General features: G+C 45.6%; 1 protein-coding gene across 1 annotated transcript; it reads right to left on the reverse strand.

The window, feature by feature from the left end:
- Positions 1-855: 855 nt before the first annotated feature.
- Positions 856-8,042, reverse strand: LOC134543211 (bone morphogenetic protein 3-like). The gene is made up of 3 exons (XM_063388112.1): positions 8,037-8,042; positions 7,506-7,670; positions 856-1,047 (listed from the first exon to the last, which is right to left on the reverse strand). The coding sequence occupies exons 1-3, from the start codon at positions 8,040-8,042 to the stop codon at positions 856-858; spliced, it is 363 nt and encodes a 120-aa protein (XP_063244182.1).
- Between the last annotated feature and the right edge of the window lie 9,477 nt (positions 8,043-17,519).

The raw sequence follows: 17,519 nt of genomic DNA on the forward strand, positions 1-17,519 counted from the left end.
TGGCGTGGAAGCGTGTCAGCTTACCGACAGGCACACGTGTCCACGGTCATGGCGGGGTAGCTCTTGAGCACCATGTTGCCCATCTCGTCCATGGAGAGCAGCGACAAGGAGCTTAAGACGCAGGAAGGTGATATAGTCGCCACGTGAAATGACGTGAGCGCGTCAAGTGGCGTGGAAGCGTGTCAGCTTACCGACAGGCACACGTGTCCACGGTCATAGCGGGGTAGCTCTTGAGCACCATGTTGCCCATCTCATCCAGGAAGAGCAGTGACATGGAGTAGAGGACGCAGAAAGGTGATATAGCCGCCACGTGAAATGACGTGAGCGCATCAAGTGGCGTGGAAGCGTGTCAGCTTACCGACAGGCACATGTGTCCACGGTCATGGCGGGGTAGCTCTTGAGCACCATGTTGCCCATCTCGTCCATGGAGAGCAGCGACAAGGAGCTTAAGACGCAGGAAGGTGATATAGTCGCCACGTGAAATGACGTGAGCGCGTCAAGTGGCGTGGAAGCGTGTCAGCTTACCGACAGGCAAACATGTCCACGGTCATGGCGGGGTAGCTCTTGAGCACCATGTTGCCCATCTCGTCCATGGAGAGCAGCGACAAGGAGCTTAAGATGCAGGAAGGTGATATAGTTGCCACGTGAAATGACGTGACCGCGTCAAGTGGCGTGGAAGCGTGTCAGCTTACCGACAGGTACACGTGTCCACGGTCATAGCGGGGTAGCTCTTGAGCACCATGTTGCCCATCTCATCCAGGAAGAGCAGTGACATGGAGTAGAGGACGCAGAAAGGTGATATAGCCGCCACGTGAAATGACGTGAGCGCATCAAGTGGCGTGGAAGCGTGTCAGCTTACCGACAGGCACATGTGTCCACGGTCATGGCGGGGTAGCTTTTAAGCACCACGTTGCCCATCTCGTCCATGAAGAGCAGCGACATGGAGCTGAGTGTATCTGGTACACAGCATGGTGCCGGCACGCCTGGTTGGCTGCCGATAGCATGCACCAAGCTCTGGATCGTAGCGTGGTTGGTAGGCTTCAGAGCCTGAAACAGAATCAAATATCTGTGCTTGAGGTCCTGGCCTTGCAGAGCGCTGAACAACTCATTACTTTAAGGGAATACAAAATATATTTTGCACTGATCTAAACGTCTTTTAATTCATAAAATTGGCTTATCATGTTTTTCCTTGCTTAAAATATACTGTAACATTGTATGATATACTAATAATCCTATTTAAACATTATCGAATGTTTAATGGTCTCTTCATTTATAATATTATGATTGGCGGTACAGTAAAACAATTTTTCTTTGTGATTTGTTTGTTCTATGCATATATGGGTTGTAAGCACTTGAGCCGTGGCAGTTTCTATTGGCAGATGCGGTGGTAAGGTACTTGTCTGTCCCACTTACAGATTGAACTTTGCGCTTGAAGTTTGTCCTTTTCAGTTGTTAAGTCTTGTCTACCACTTAACTAAAATATTTATTAAATATAAGACGAACATAGCATAATTAATTTACAGGTTTTAAATTAATAAATTGTTGTTTATCTAATCCTTAACCAGTTACAAAGAATATGAAAACACCTGCAGAAGACTATATCTGTAACAGTTTAATATTGAATTAACTAAACAAAATAATACTCAGGATATTTTTGAATTGAGGCAACCAAATGGAATGTAATTGATTTACTACTTTTTACAATATTTATATCAGAAACAAAAATTATAATTTATCAGTACTACATCTGTGTTACCTAGCATCTTGTCATTAACTGGTAATTATAATGAGACACAAATAATTATCGTGCTTAACTATTTTACATTAAAGTATTAGTTACTTAATATTTACTGTCTAAAAGAAGCGAAACTCAATATATGAAACACGCTCACAAAAAACCAAAATTTATTCGAAAAAATGTTAATAACATATACAAATACTTGTTTTACATTAGTTCAACATTTTTAATTTTTGCTACCCTTCACGGTTACAGAAATAAAATTGCCATTCTATTTAAATGGCGTGTTCTATGTGGTAAACAACTTTATTTTGAATCATCTTTTCCTCTGAATTTGCGAAATTCATTGACCTGCGTAATGTTCATACTATTTTAACAATACCAGTTCTGGAAGAAGCTGGGAGAGGTAGTTCGAAAATCGTTTCCACTTGATTGTAATTCACACCATGTCACTCGATCGCATTATCCGCTTCCTCCGCGCATTTCGGACAGGAAATGTGTTTCACGGGCGTGTTTACATATTCATGAACTACATGCTAAAACCCTTCCGATCCATAATTCCTTAATTAATATGCGCCTGTTTCGTCAGCTGTGCCGGTCGCAATATCCTGGCCAGCAAACTATTACTGGCAAATGCCGGCAGTAAATTTCCCATCAGAAACTTAAGTCGCTAATTTTTGATATCGAAAATAAAAAGTATTCATTATATTTATTCAAGCACAATTTAATTTGAATTCATCGTATTATTGGTTTTCGAGTACAATAGTTTTAAATGTTTATTTGTTACATTTGGTTTTAACTTGGAGAAACACTAGGTACAAAAAATTGTCAATGTTAATACTATTTGATTATTAGATTTTTTGTGGATTTGTCTACGAAAAGTAATAAAAACATAAAATTCATTTTCAATATTGAAATATTGCATATTAAAATTTAAAATACTGGTAATTCTTCTACCGAAAATTCATTGCAAGTAAAAACAATTTTTTTTTTTTGGTACAAAACTTTCAGTTTGAAAGTATAACTCACACCTGCCGGTATTCCCGCAAAGAACTCGATGACTAAGCTAACTGTTCATCGTTGTGGTTGTCGTGAGAGAGCGCTGATTGGAGAGCGGTGATTGGAGGCCACTGGTTGGAGAGCTGGAACAGGAGGAAGGTCAAGACTGGCAGGTGATTTTCCACTGTGCTCTCTTCAGACACCACTCACGCCTGCCTTTCCTGGGCCACCGCACGCCATTTGGAAGTTACCTATGCTTCTGTTTTGATTGACGTCTGTCTGCGAACGTCACCCACAAAGATGTGTTGGAGCATCTTGCAGCAGAATTGTTGGGGGGGGGGGGGGGAGGGGGCTGAAACGGCTATCCACGATCGCTTCCTGTAGTGATAATTGCGCTACAAAATGTTAATGAGCAGTGGAGGGAACCGCGTGACACCTTTTTTTTTATCTTTATTTCTGAGTTGTAAAATGTCGATGTCACGGCTTAAAGTGTCGTAAAGGCGAGCCCACAGCGGCGAGATCCACGCCAATGAAATTCCTTGTGCGTAGAGACGACGTGGAGTGTGAGGCCCGAGCCAGAGACGCCCTTATTGCCCCTGGCTCTCTGATGCCTCGATCCCTTCGTAATCGCCTCCTCCGGCGAGCGATAAGGGAGAATAAAAGGTCTGGATAGCCGCCTCGCGCCTTGCAAGGGCGCCCCGCGCAAACAAGGGCCCCGCTCGCAAGTACATTAGCGCCTGTTTGCTCTTCTCCCTCCTGGCTGTGTTTGTCTCCCGCGTGGTACTCACGTGTCGCGGGCTGCCGCTTCTCCAGGCGTCGCTGCTCCTGGGCGGCTGGCAGCGTGCAACACAGCAAACACACACTCACTCTGCTGCGAGACACTCTCCCTGAGTACACTCGCTTTAGTACACTTCCTTAGATCCTTTTGTCTGTCTTTTGTTTACATGCAGGTACATTTAAGCAACAGCTATTTTTTTGAAATGAAACTTCTTCGGGCACGACGAGAGTAAAGTTTCCAGGCAAAATTACAATGCAACGTTTCCGGGAAACTTTGTTGTGAGAATTTTCCTGCGCAAAAACAACAGAGAATAGGTACTTGGCCAAAGAGATATAAATAGACCTTTATTGTATATACGTTGCTGGGCTGCTTTCGTTTTCCTCTTTGTGCGATGATTAATCCCCCGCCCACAAAAAAAAAAAAAGAACCGAAAGAGATAGATGAACGACAGAATAATACTGAGAGTGTGTGCATGGACTTGTTTCAGAAAAAAAAATATATATATATATGTATCCTATACAGTCAGCTGTGAGTTCTTTGAATTGTATGTTGCTACCGGCGTGCTCGCGTTTATCCTTTTTCAACCAGCAGCGTAGAGAGCGCTGTTGAGACATTTCCCGCATTTCCCGTATAGATAGTGCTACCTGTTAAGAATTTCTTATTTCGTTCAGAGATTTGGCGTGTTCCAAATGGCAGAATTGTTTGAAGAAACAGTGTATTTCAAAAGCGAGTAATATTTATTGTTAATTAATCATTATTAATTGATCAATTTTTATTTATTTTTAAGTGAGTAATAATGTGAATTCATATTTATTTAGAAAAATGTCTTATCTCTCTTTCTCTCTCTCTCTCTCTCTCTCTCTCTCTCTCTCTGCCGTTTTACCACTTACAATATACTTCACGAGTCGAGGTTTGAATTACATAAGAATTGTCACTTCTATCACGTGTACTGAGTTCCACGCGCTCTTAGTTTTCTTGTCTACACTGATTGTGTGTTATTACTACACATTTTATGTTTGGCTAAATACATCATTTAATTACAAACAGCTTCTAGTTGAGAGGTTCAAAGAATGCTTCAAGTGATGGCAACATATTGCCTGTTTCATCAACATGGCTGGATTGCTCGCGCGGTTTGTTATCAGCTCGCGGCTGTGACAGGGGGTTGTCGGGCGTCCTGAGAGCTGTGCAGGCTGCTTCTAGATTGGATATGGGAAAAAGAAAGAAACTAAATCTTTGTCAAAGAAAAATGGGTCAAAGTGAATAATGTAGAACGCAGCTGATGAGGGCGAGAGGAAACATATAAATGAATAAAATAAACTATATAAAAATTTAAGTCCGCTGTGATACAATTTATCTTTCGTATTCAACACGAATACAGAAACTTAAATTATCATTTTTTTTCTTGAACCTGAAACATGCAAAAAATAGTCAAATTAATAAAATTAATAAATTTAAATATATCTTATAGTTTTTGGTTATTTTAAGTATTTTCATACATTAAGAGCGAATAATACGTTTTAGTTAAATATATTCACATATTACAATTTATCAAAACAATTTTTTAGTTGGCAAATAACTTTATTGATGTTATATTTCTGATAAAATGGGGAAAATAATATCTGGGTTTCTCGTGATGTTGGTAGGTTTTACAGTGCTTTTGCTCCTTTTAGAAATAAAACTACTTTAAGAAACTACACTACTGTAAACACAACTCCACTGTGAGAAACAACTCTTCTTAGCAGAAGAATATCTCAAACTGGCATCACTCGAGCGTCTCTTCAAAGGCATATACTTTTATCTCGTGCTATCATTTCTTTGAGTTTCGTGGTTTTTGCCAACGTAAACATATTTCACATACTTACATCAAAATACACGCAAACAAAATATGACAGAGAATAAACCAAAAGAACCAATCAAGCAATTGTTAACAGATGAGCTATTAAGAGGAAATATTTCCATGTGATATGCCCTATGTGTTTATTTGCTGCAGGGCTTTCCATTTTTACAACTAAATCAATGTTAATTAAGATATGCTGTAATTTTGTTTAATCATCCTTTTCTTTAAGTTTTTGGTCTTACGCATTTTTTTGTGCTATCAGATAATTGCGAAATACTTTATGAACTTTGTTCTGTATAAGATTATTGTTTCAATATTTGTACATCTTAGTTATAGCACTTTTACTTGCGCTTTTATTATTCGTCCTTTTAGGAATGTTTTCTTGAATTTTCAAACTTGTGTAACGTTTTCAACTTTAGCATGTATGCCAATTTGTTTGTACCATGATTTTTCTTTTATTAAGCGTTTTAATTGCTGGATGAACCACAGCCCTTAAAGGAAATGCCCTGAAATGTGTATATTGTGGGCCGTGCATGGCTATAATCGCGCCTATTGCATTTTATTTACGAGCTCGCTATGAAGCAACTTAACAATTTAGGGACTTTTAAAAACTGCGCTAATCTGCTGTGCTGCTTAGGTTGCGTGGGTTAAATTTTTTTTTTTTTTAAATCCTCAGAAATAAAGATTCAACATTAATTGTGAACTTTGCAAAGACAGAAGCTCGCTCGGAAACTTGTCGCAAATGGTCTGTGAGATACATCTGGAGGGAGCTGTAGGTCCACAAGGGCTAAGATGTGCTCGGCGGGAACACTCGGGTCGACCTTGTGGCCTGGAGAGGCATCAGCCAGAGGCGAGGCGAGGCGAGAGAGTAAATGAAAACACGGGGCTCGGCCGGAGAGACAAGGAGACGAGGCAATACGAGACACGTGTCTCTGTGCCGCAGTGTTTGTCGCAGGCCTCGCGGCTCCAGCTCAAACAAGCGGCGGAGAGGTTTGTCTGGTCGGGCCGCGGACAAACACGGGGGAGGAGGCTCCGGTTACAGGCCCGATGAGCGGGGCTGCGGGTTCGAGTCTCGAGTACCAGCGAGCCGAACACTCGGAACTACTGGTGCAGTCTGGCAGCCTCCTGGCTTCACTGCCGGGTCTGCGTCGTGTGCCTAACGAGCTGGCTGTCTCCGGGACACTTGAGGCCAGTCAAGTGAAAGTGAGACAACACGGGCAGCAGCTGACCACGGAGCTGGCCGCACCGGGGGGGGGGGGGGGGCAGCAGGGCACACCTGGGCTCGTGGGGCGGCTAACGACCCACAGGAATGCGGCCCCGCCACCTGCCCCCGGGGGCCGGGCAGCCGCCTCCAACTCTCGTACCAACATTCCCCAACACACCTCCACCCTGCTATTCAACCATCATAACCTTTTCCATTCATTCTCATTTATGTTTACGATATAAATCAATCGATAAAGCTGACACAACGAAAAGTATGCAGCGATTTAATCACTTAAGCTACAGCTATCAAACCTAATCAGCTATTTATTGCTTCGGTCTTTGACATCCGTAGTCCGGCATGTTCATTTTGACATCCGTAGTCCGGCATGTTCACTTTGACATACGTAGTCCGGCATGTTCATTGTCAGACACTAATGATACAAAGGAACGTCATTGCCCCTAGTGTACGTTGAAGAAATACAAGTTGAAAAGGGTTCAATCCACTCAAATGACCGCATTGAAAATAAGTATAGAACTAGGCTAGTAAACCATTATTCAGTGTCTTTCTGAGAAATGATGGCAGACTATTCAGCCGACACAGCCAGCTGCAGGGATTGTGGACTGTCAGGTACCACAGAGAGTACCTTGTACCTCGCGCTGGTACCTGGTGTCAGAGGTACACGTCTGAGGCTCGTCACACGCGACTGGGACAGTTAGTCTTCCTGTCACTGCTTGGCTCTCTTACGTTCCAAATGGTTGCAAGAAGATATTTTAAATTCGTTCATAATAATGCTAATTAAAATTTAAATTCAACAGCTCACAAATACGTTTACTAAGTGTCTGGTCAGAACATTTGAAACAAACGTAAACTGCAGGAGAGCTAACGTGATGAATTGGCAGGAAAAGCCCATGTACAAGCGAACTGACAAGAAGAAGGCAGCAGGGCCTACCTGCAGTAGCGGGAAGGGGCAGCGGCCCGCACAGTAGTGAGCCTCGAAGCTGCGAGGCTCGATGATCCAGCCGCTCCAGCCGATGTCGGCGAAGTCAACCACCAGCCTCCGGCGGCGGCACGCGTCCCCCGCCGCCCCCGCCTCGCCAGCCGCCCCCGGCGCCTCCTGCAGCACGGACACCACCTCACTGCCTCGCTGCCTAAGAGAGTATAACCCCGCCGGGAGGCGGAGGTTGCAAACTAAGGAGATAAGGCGCAATTCAGTGAAGGGACGCAAAGTAAGTGAAGAGACGCAAAACTAAGACTTAACATGCATTGGTATGAGGAGTTGCTGGCTCCCCCCCCCCCAGAACCCGCTCAAGGGGGACTGGGGACAACGCCGTAAGGCACTGTCCAAGGCTCAAGCGGAGTTTACAATGATGCCAAGTAAGATTCCTGTCTGGGTTGACAGAATCTTGGACACCCGCACAAACTGGAATTCAATTCCTGTGCCAACATCACAGAAGAAAAAATGGATAATGGCGGTATATACAGTCATTCACGGACAAGACACAAATATAGTCAAGCTTGTCTTTGCAGACTTGCTGAAGAAAGAGGATGGAGATGATGCAAGTGCTGTCAATAAAGCTGAGGAAGTGGATCCCTCAAGCACAGAACAAGTGATGCTCGCAAAAGCAGAAATACTTTTGCAATAATTGACAGAGTACACTACTACAGATATATCTAAGGTCAATAAAGTAGCCTCCAATTACATTCTTCCAAGAATCGTCCAGTTAAGGGGCTTCTGGACCGATCTCTATTGGAGAACGCTAAGCTCAGGGGCAAAATTGAAGAACTTCAGGTAAGAAAAACAAGTGATGTTCCCCTAAGACCTACATTTGCTTCTATATTGAAGCAAGACAAAAAGGGCGAGAAGTCCAATGAAGAGAAATGGACGACAATCCGTCCAAAGAAACAGTTGATCATCGCCTACCCTGACGATGAAAAACAAACGAGTGAAGAAACAAAGAAAAAGTTGATGGCAAACGTAAACCCCGTGCAAGATCAATTGCACGTGAAAGGGGTGAGGAAAGTGGCAAGGGGTGGCGTCATGATCGAGGCCGATGAAACATCCTTGGAAAAGATAAAGAACACAGAGCGACTAAGAGCACTTGGATTAAGGTTTGAAAAACCTAAAAGCAGGGGTCCAAAGGTCATAATCTATGATGTACCTCGTGAGATGGACAAAGAGGACCTTCTTGACACAATACACGTGCAGAACCTGCGGGAATCTGAGATCCCCAGGGACACGTTCGTAAAAGATACGATAATCAGACTGCGCAAAGGCCCTAAAGAGAATAAAGACAAAGTACACATTGTCTTAGAATGCACTTCCAAGATAAGGAACATACTTATGGTTAAGGGTCACATCTGCATTGGATTCTCCTCCTGCAAAATTAAAGATTACATAGTAGCGACCATATGCTACAAGTGCCAGGGCTACGGCCATTCGGCACAAAAATGTAGTGGCCAACTAACCTGTTCCGCATGTGGTGATGCAGGACATAAGTATGAGGAGTGCAAAAACAAGAGCAATGGGGATAAATGCGCAAACTGCAAGAAGGCTAAAAGAGAGTATGGTCATAGAGTTGACTCTACGGATTTCCCTGAATATCAAAAGGCTCTGTCTAGGGAATTAGACAGAATTGAGTATGAATAGTAATATAACTATTAAGTTTGGGTAAATAAATTTACAAGGCTCTACTGTCGCATCTGTTGAAATGGCTAAGTACGCAAACAAGGAAAAACTGGATATAGTACTCATCCAGGAACCCTACGTTGTCATAGGAGCAATACTTGAAATACCGAGGAAAGTCTACGGTGTTGGAAACAACCCGAAAGCAGCAATCTGGGTGAGAGATCCTGACAGAACAGTCCTTTTGATGTCCTCAGTCAGTAATGAACATCATGTCTGTCTGAGTTTGGAACTGGGACAAAAGAGGGTGTTCGTAGTATCATCCTACTTTCAGTTCGCAGATGAAACAGAAATACATCTACGACATTGGGATAAAACTATGGATGTTGTAAGAACAGAAAGAGTGATAATCGGGGGAGATGTCAATGCCAAATCGGAGATGTGGGGATCTCCAGTGACAAATGTAAAAGGCATGATGGTTGCACAGTACATAACGGCTAAAGACCTCTAGATCGCCAACTCCCCAGGACCGATGGCAACTTATGTCTCACCGACACGAGACACAGAATCCTACATCGATGTCACTCTTTCAGACATTAAAACACGAAATAACATCAAGGACTGGGATGTTCTGGAGTCGGGCAGTGCAGCACAGTCCCTGCGCGGCCAGTGGTCCGCTGTGTCTCTCACAGGCGGGCAGGGGGGCGCCGGCGGAAGGCAGCGGACAGCCGCGGCGGGATCACGCGCGCAGGGGGCTGCCTGCGGCCGGGCAGGTGTCCCCCGGAGTGGACGAGCGGGCGGCCTTGGGGCTCCAGCGAGGACCAGACACGCTGTCTGCCGGAGTGCCTCGTGTGAGACCCCCCTCCCCCCTGCTCCCCTAGCCAGGCGCGAGGCCTCGCATTCCAGAGGGCGTCTCTGCTCCCACGAGCCCGCAGCGCCAGTTCTGGAGCTCCCCCCCCCTTCCCCGGGCATGCTGGGGGCTGTGATACGTGAACCTCAAAACTATGTTTCATGGGCAACTTGATGTGCATGCAGGCCACATATGGACAGCATGCAACATACGAGCATCCTGTCCAGAGATGACGTGTGTCGGTTACAACTCTCTCCCCCTCCCCCCCCCCCCTGCCAGGACTATCCAGCAGATCTGCGCTCCGGTTCCGTGCATAGGTCCTGATTTATGTCGTGTCTCCGCGTTCACAACAGCCTCGTTGCCGATGAAAGGTTGAGACACAGAACTATTAAAATAATAATGAATCTCTCATGGAGGTTACTGCGTGCAGAGCACGTGTTGTGTCTGAGAGACAGAGAGCAGCGCACCTCGGCGCAGAACAGTGACGGGGTTTGTTCGTGTAAAACCTGCCTGTAAGTTGTATGGATTTATATATGAACAAACTAGGTAGGGATTAATAAATTACAATACTTATAGATAAAAAAATCACTCATAAAAAATAAAAGAACCAAGAAATAAATATGAAAAAAGGCATCCTTTCTTATTTTATCATAGTTACTACTTTGTCAACTACACTGAAAAACATTCAAATAATAATATAATTGTACAATTCAATGTTGAAATAATGTATTTATATATTTCGCGAAAAGAGTGACATAAAAATGAACGAACGTAATATCTCTCGTATGAATATTTTCGATCTAAAATTGCAAAGTGTAAATGACGATGATACGATGTTTCAGAAACCTTTTAGGTCCCACAACCGCCGTATCGAGCTGTCATATTTTAAAAGGTCGCTGGAATATCATTTGTCTGCTTCCAGTGAGATCGCCTGTTCTCTCCAGTTCCGTTGGTTTCTGTACAACCTGTTCGAGATAAGGTGTGTGATCTTATAAATTTAACGAAATTTATTTTTGATACAGTTGTCAAAGTATGAATGTAACCGGGACCACTTGTCAAAAAGTCTCAACATATCCTGAACAGAGCATACAGCCTATCAGGAGCCAGTTACCGTACCTACGGTAGCGCTTGTACATGAGGTAACAGTTTCGGTAAGTATATATAATACGACGGTCATGTCTGATTAGCGAATTTTTCTAATTATCGAACATGGATACAGTTTGAACGGACAGCGGGGAACACCGCGCTGGGATGCACACCGACAGTAAGTGCTGCGAGGTGGGTGTTGCCGGACTACAGGAGGGTGGTGCCGGACTACAGAAGGGCGGTGCCGGACTACGGGAGGGCGGTGCCGGACCACAGGACGTGGCGGGACGCGCCGAGTGCGGCGGGCGGCACGTGGAGGTGTGACCTTGAAGCTGGAGGCCGCCGGGAGGCCGAGGGCACAGTCTGCCGGGGGAAGGCAGTCCGCTGACACCGGAGGAATGGCAGAGCGCCCAGTGTCCGTCCGGCCCTCACAGGGTCAGCGACTCCACTGGCTGGTGGTCTGCTGGGAAGCCTATGATGTACATTCTATATTGCACAGACCCGAATACTCACGTCGGCAAGCCTTCTTTTCACACACGAGAGAGCCAAACGCCCGATCGTGCATCTTCGGTTTTTTTTTTGTTCATTGTAAATAAATATACAACTCATGATAACTAATGGTCAATTAGGTTAGGTTAGCTACATTATAAATACTTTAAAACATTGTGGACGGTTGATTTGGTTAGGATAGCTACATTAAAGATACTGTGAAATCATGTAAACGGTTTCTTAGCCCTGGATAGCTACATATTAAATAGTTATTTGCTAAGCAACCATAAAATGACTTTACGGTATTTTTAATGTAGCTAACCTATCCTAATCGACCGCAAAATTTAATGCCACACCGGTTTATACAATGAGATAGAACGGGGGGAAAAAAAAAGCGAGCATGAACTTCGGGCAACTTCGGGTTTGGCTCTCTCGTGTGTGAAAAGAAGGCTTGCCGACGTGAGTATTCGGGTCTGTGCAATATAGAATGTACATCATAGGCTTCCCCGGTCTGCTAGCGCGCGCCTGTCACACGGGGTCACGCAGGTCCAGAGTCGCAGCCTCCAGCTCTGGGGTCGTCCTTGCTGGCACACGGCTGTCTTGAGTAGTTCCTCGCGAGTCAATGATTCATCACTTTCAAGTGTCGGTTTGAAATCTGTTGGAGTGCAAATACACTCAAATTCATAAATAATCTTGAATGTTCGCTTTTTTATAAATCAATAAAATATTTCTTCACACTAACGATTCAGGTGTTGTGTTAATAAGAACATTTTCAATTACGGCGTGCTTGTTGTACTTACAGATCATGCTGATGAGTGACAAACACCTGCAGATTTAGGGCGCGGTTACACCAGACGCCGAACAACTTCAGGTGAACAGGTTTAAGTAAACTCTTACAGATGAACAAGTTTCAGTAAACTCCTTCAGGTTAACAGGTTTACGTAAACATTTTTACAAACGCGAACGTGTACGGTTGCACAGCAGTTGGTGTAAAGTGTGTTCGACTAAAAACCCGACTGTCTACTGTCATCGAATTAATGTGTTGTGGGTCCTATTTATTTGTACCTTGAAATACGTGGGGGTTTTAAATTGGTTGTACGGTAATGTAAAGCGAGGTGGAAAATGAATCTGAATTGATTTTAATTAATTAAATTATTTTTAAAATTAACAATGAAATTTTATGAAATTTTTTGTGCAAGTGAATTCTTGTTAGAGAATTACCGTCAGCATTAATTTCAAAACAATACAAATTTTTCTCGTTAATCAATTTTGTTGCAGTCGGTAAAACATCACACGGACTTGTGCCAGGAACATTCTTCATCTTGCGTTTTTCGCAAAAGACTGTTTATACTCTCAATACTCAACAGCCAATCAGAGGCTTAGGTAGAAGAGATGTCATTCTGAACTACTTCACCAACCTGTTTATTTTGAATGAGAAATGGCCTCGAACGAAAAGTGTTCGGATTGTTTACCTGAAGTAGTTCGGAGTCCCATGTAACGTGACAGAGTGTGAGGCTGGCTTGAACGAGGAAATATGGAAGTGAGAGACACCGGAGAAAGTTTCCAGCTGTCCATGGAAGAATACGTCACTTCAAGAAAGAGCAATTATTAGAACTGACCGGCTCCCGTCTGCGGACCCCAAGACCCAGTGCCAGGAACTACTACTACTCATGCCTATAAGAGCTGGTCATTATCATTAGTCCGTGCGCTTCGACACGTTCCGGGTGTGTTCGGGATCACTCGTGTGCGTCCGTGAACCCGAGGGATTATAACATTGCAAGTCACATTAAATAAACAACTTACTGTCAAGTTTCCTTTTCAATATTTAAATCGCTAACTGTAGAATGGCAACCATTTCAATAAAAATATAAAAACAATTTGAGCGATTCTTTCAGTACTTTCTTTCAGGAATTCTTCGTGTGATTTCGGGATCCATTCGGACGTGTTTGGGATGACAGTTGTTCTGGAGATGTGAAATACGGCCAGTTACCTGCTGCAGCGGCCTGGGCCGGCGGCGGTGGCTCTTGGCCCGCCGCCACTTGCCGCCGCGCCACCGCCGGCCCGGGGGCGGCAGCGGGGTGCTGTCCGCCGCCCCAGCGCCGTCCCCGGCGGCGGCCCGCCCCCGCAGCAGGCCGGGCACCTCGGGCAGCTCGTTGTCGGCGACTGAGCGCGCGACCCGCCCGCCGCCCAGGGAGTTGTCGCGCTCCTCCTCGTGGTGCCGCCACCTGCAGCAGCACAGCCTCTGGTCACCAGGAGCCCCTCTGACACCGGCCGAGCCTGCGGGCCACAGCGGGGACACCCACCTGGCGGGGGCGGGCTCGCGGTCCTCGGAGAACACGACCAGGAAGGCCGGCGGCGGCGCGCCGCCCCTGAGGAAGCGCGCGGCGGGCAGGAGGCGGCCGCCGGGGGCCTCGAAGCGCACGCCCAGCAGCGCGCCGCCCCCGGGGGCGGGCAGCAGCTCACGCGCCGCCCCCGCCACGTCCAGCGCCAGCCAGCCGCCGCGCGCCGCCGCCGCCACGGGCAGGGAGGCGAGCTGCGCCACGCGGGGGCGGCTGCCCCGCACCACCTGGTACAGCCGCACGCGGTGGGGCGGGTCGAGCGGCCGGGGGCGGGGGCGGGCCAGGCGGCGGCGGCGCAGGTGCAGCTCGGCGGCGGCCAGCTCCTCGCCCGCCCCCACGCACGTCAGGTTGAACACCAGCAGGTCCGCCTCCGCTGCAACACCCGGGGGCCGCTGTCTCTCTCCCTGTCCACGCTCATTTGGCGGGAGTGATTTAGTGAATGTGAGACGGAAATGCGTAACAACGGTGCTGCGTCTGCGCGGAAGTCTCAGGAACCTCGAAAATATCGAGGACCCGCGTGGTTTGTTATTTTTTTTCTAGTTTTATAAAAATCGTGGTCACCCATCAAAGTACCAACCACATTCGATAGCACCTAACTGATGATATTCCTGATATTCCCGGGCACGAGAGGCACCGCGTGGCCTGGGAACCTCCACACAGCCCGCATGACATGCGATCCTGGTCTCGTCTGAGGCCTGATGCACTCCCCTCTGTGTCAGCCACACGCAGCTGGCTCGGCCGGCTAGCGGCGAGCTGCTGCAAGCAAGCTGCACTGAGGCTGCTTTGTTTACTGCTTGTAGGATATAGAGCTTCTCTAAAGTGGCCCATAATCATCTTGGTCATTGTATTTTAAAAACTACAAATGGTTTTGTTTTTTTCATGATTTTATTTTATTTTTACATGCAGCTATATTGGTAACTTACCAGAAATATTTTTTAATGTGATTCCTCATGAAAGTTTATAAAAGTTACTCACTGACTAGTCGATTCATAAGGGTTATGTTCGCTACTGAGTATAAGTTTTAATTTTGCTGTATGGAAAAAATATTTAAACTGTACTCCAATTATCGGGAAGCTATTGTTTTATTATATAGAGTGCTTTACAATAACAACGAACATTTATTGAAACTCCTTAATGTATTCAAAATGTGTGCCTTTTGATGTTGGATATGTGATGCCATGTTCACACGTGTTAATGAACAAATAACACTTGTGGCAACTGTATTGGACTCGTGACATGCCAATCTCAGCGACGATGAAGGCGTGTCGAGAATAGCACGGCACGTACTGCGGAGCGTGCCATTGCACGAGCGTGGCCAGGCACGCACACGTGCACGAGGCGTCGAGCTGTCCAGGTGCCTGCATGGGTGCCGGCGAGCTCTCGGCTGAATGTGGCCCGCGCATGTCGGGGGAGTCATCCACGTTACATCATCATCAACAACTGCTTCCAGTCTGCCATCTTCCTCTTCCACTTCCATTCTTCTCCTCTCTCCTGCACTCTTTAACTACCTGCTCTTCCCGCCTTCTTCCTGCTATTCCTCTGGTCTTCTTCCTGAGGACTTACAACCAACCACTTTCCTAGACAGTCTCTCTTTTCCCATTCCCATTCTCTTCCACTTCCATCACTCTGTTCCATTCTTCTACTCTCTCCTGCACTCTTTAACTACCTGCTCTTCCCACCTTCTTCCTGGTCTTCCTTTGGTCTTCTTCCTGAGGACTTACAACCAACCACTTTCCTAGACAGTCTCTCTTTTCCATTCCCATTCTCTTCCACTTCCATCACTCTGTTCCATTCTTCTCCTCTCTCCTGCACTCTTTAACTACCTGCTCTTCCCACCTTCTTCCTGGTCTTCCTTTGGTCTTCTTCCTGAGGACTTACAACCAACCACTTTCCTAGACAGTCTCTCTTTTCCATTCCCATTCTCTTCCACTTCCATCACTCTGTTCCATTCTTCTCCTCTCTCCTGCACTCTTTAACTACCTGCTCTTCCCACCTTCTTCCTGGTCTTCCTTTGGTCTTCTTCCTGAGGACTTACAACCAACCACTTTCCCAGACGGTCTCTCTCTTCCCGTTCCCATTCTCTATCACTTCCATTTGATATTCACATAATTACTTGTACAAAATGCAAAATAAGTAAAACTGAAATTTCATAATAAAAGTATTTTAATATTAATGAAATTGTTGAACAGCATAACTACAAGTAATTAATGGACTAATAACTATATATAGACCGCGCGGACAATCTCAGCTCAATGCATCTGCTGTGGTGAAAATCTTTCTGACATAAAAGTTTAAATGAAACGCTTAAGTCATGCTCTTGACAGCGGCTGAGACTTCATCACATGACCTTGAAACAGATTGTCAAGAGCATTCAAACGAATGTTGGTAGCTCATCACGTGACTGTCTCAATGTGTATGAAGTGTTGCCTACTGCCAGTCATTGTTGTCACTGCCTCTCGAATCTTTGCTGGCGTTGTTAGCAGGAACGGTGTTTCATAGATATTTGCCACAAAAAAGCTGTTTTTGGTCTCAATATAATGGCATCAAACAGCCATAAAATGGTAAGAAATAAACATTATATTCAAAAAATGGTACCAACTTTATTATTTTGATGACGTTTGGGAGCATTATCAAACGTTTGCTTATGGGATGACGAACTCCGTAGAATGAGACACTATCCCCAGAATTTTAATTTTTTTAAAATAGTTTCTGACATGTTAAACAGATACCATTCCTAAATTTCAAGTGCGGATATGCATGAATCTAAATCAATTTCCATGACGAATCACCTTCCAAAATGCATGTGAAGTGAGTCAGTATCATGCGACCCGTGTTGACCGCCGCTCTGTTCCTCTTCTGTGTCCGTGCTTGCTCTGTGGCCGCGCGGGGAGCGGGTTTCTTCCTCGACATCCATCCGGCCTCGCTTCGTGCAAACATCGGCGCCCGCCGCTTGATTAGAGGGGCGCCCGCCCCCAGCCGCCCGCCGCCCCCGGCCCGCCCCCGGCCCGCATCCCGCAGAGCGCGGACAAACAATTGCCGCAGATGAACAGTTGATAGCGCAGGTCGAATGGGCCCCCCCCCCCCCCCCTATGGGGCGGACTGCGGCGCCCGACAGCTCCCTGGACTGCGCCAACTGCACACCTCGGCGGAACACAGTGCACTGCTTCAGAGCGACTAGCTGGAGGATGTACACCCACAGGTGTGTGCACCATTTCATTCCTTTAACAATGGTATCATTTATTAATTCATACTGTAACAATAAAACGCCATTTTCGCTTGTAATTAAAATTATGTTTTGAGAGCATGTGGAGCCAGTGCCCATGCCACGATAGTAATTAAATCTTTATCCTAAACATGTTTTAATTTTTTTGTTTTAATTAATGCAAATTGAATTTCTTATTAATAATTTTTTACTAGTCTAGATTTAGTGTGTTTTTGTCAGGTTTATTTTAACTTTAATTGTGAATTAATCTTGAAAGTTGAGTGCTTGGAAATACAATATGAAATGCATAACTGAGATCTGAACCCGCCGGGAGTTAATCGCACTCTCTCGTGCGGGCACACGTGGTGCCGTGA

Source organism: Bacillus rossius, assembly GCF_032445375.1.
Source record: "Bacillus rossius redtenbacheri isolate Brsri chromosome 9 unlocalized genomic scaffold, Brsri_v3 Brsri_v3_scf9_2, whole genome shotgun sequence".
Lineage (NCBI taxonomy): Eukaryota > Metazoa > Arthropoda > Insecta > Phasmatodea > Bacillidae > Bacillus > Bacillus rossius.

Coding starts and splice junctions, on each gene's coding strand:
- LOC134543211 (XM_063388112.1), bottom strand. Junction 1,048..7,505: donor GCCCCTTCCCGCTACTGCAG/GTAGGCCCTGCT, acceptor ATTCTGTTTCAG/GCTCTGAAGCCTACCAACCA.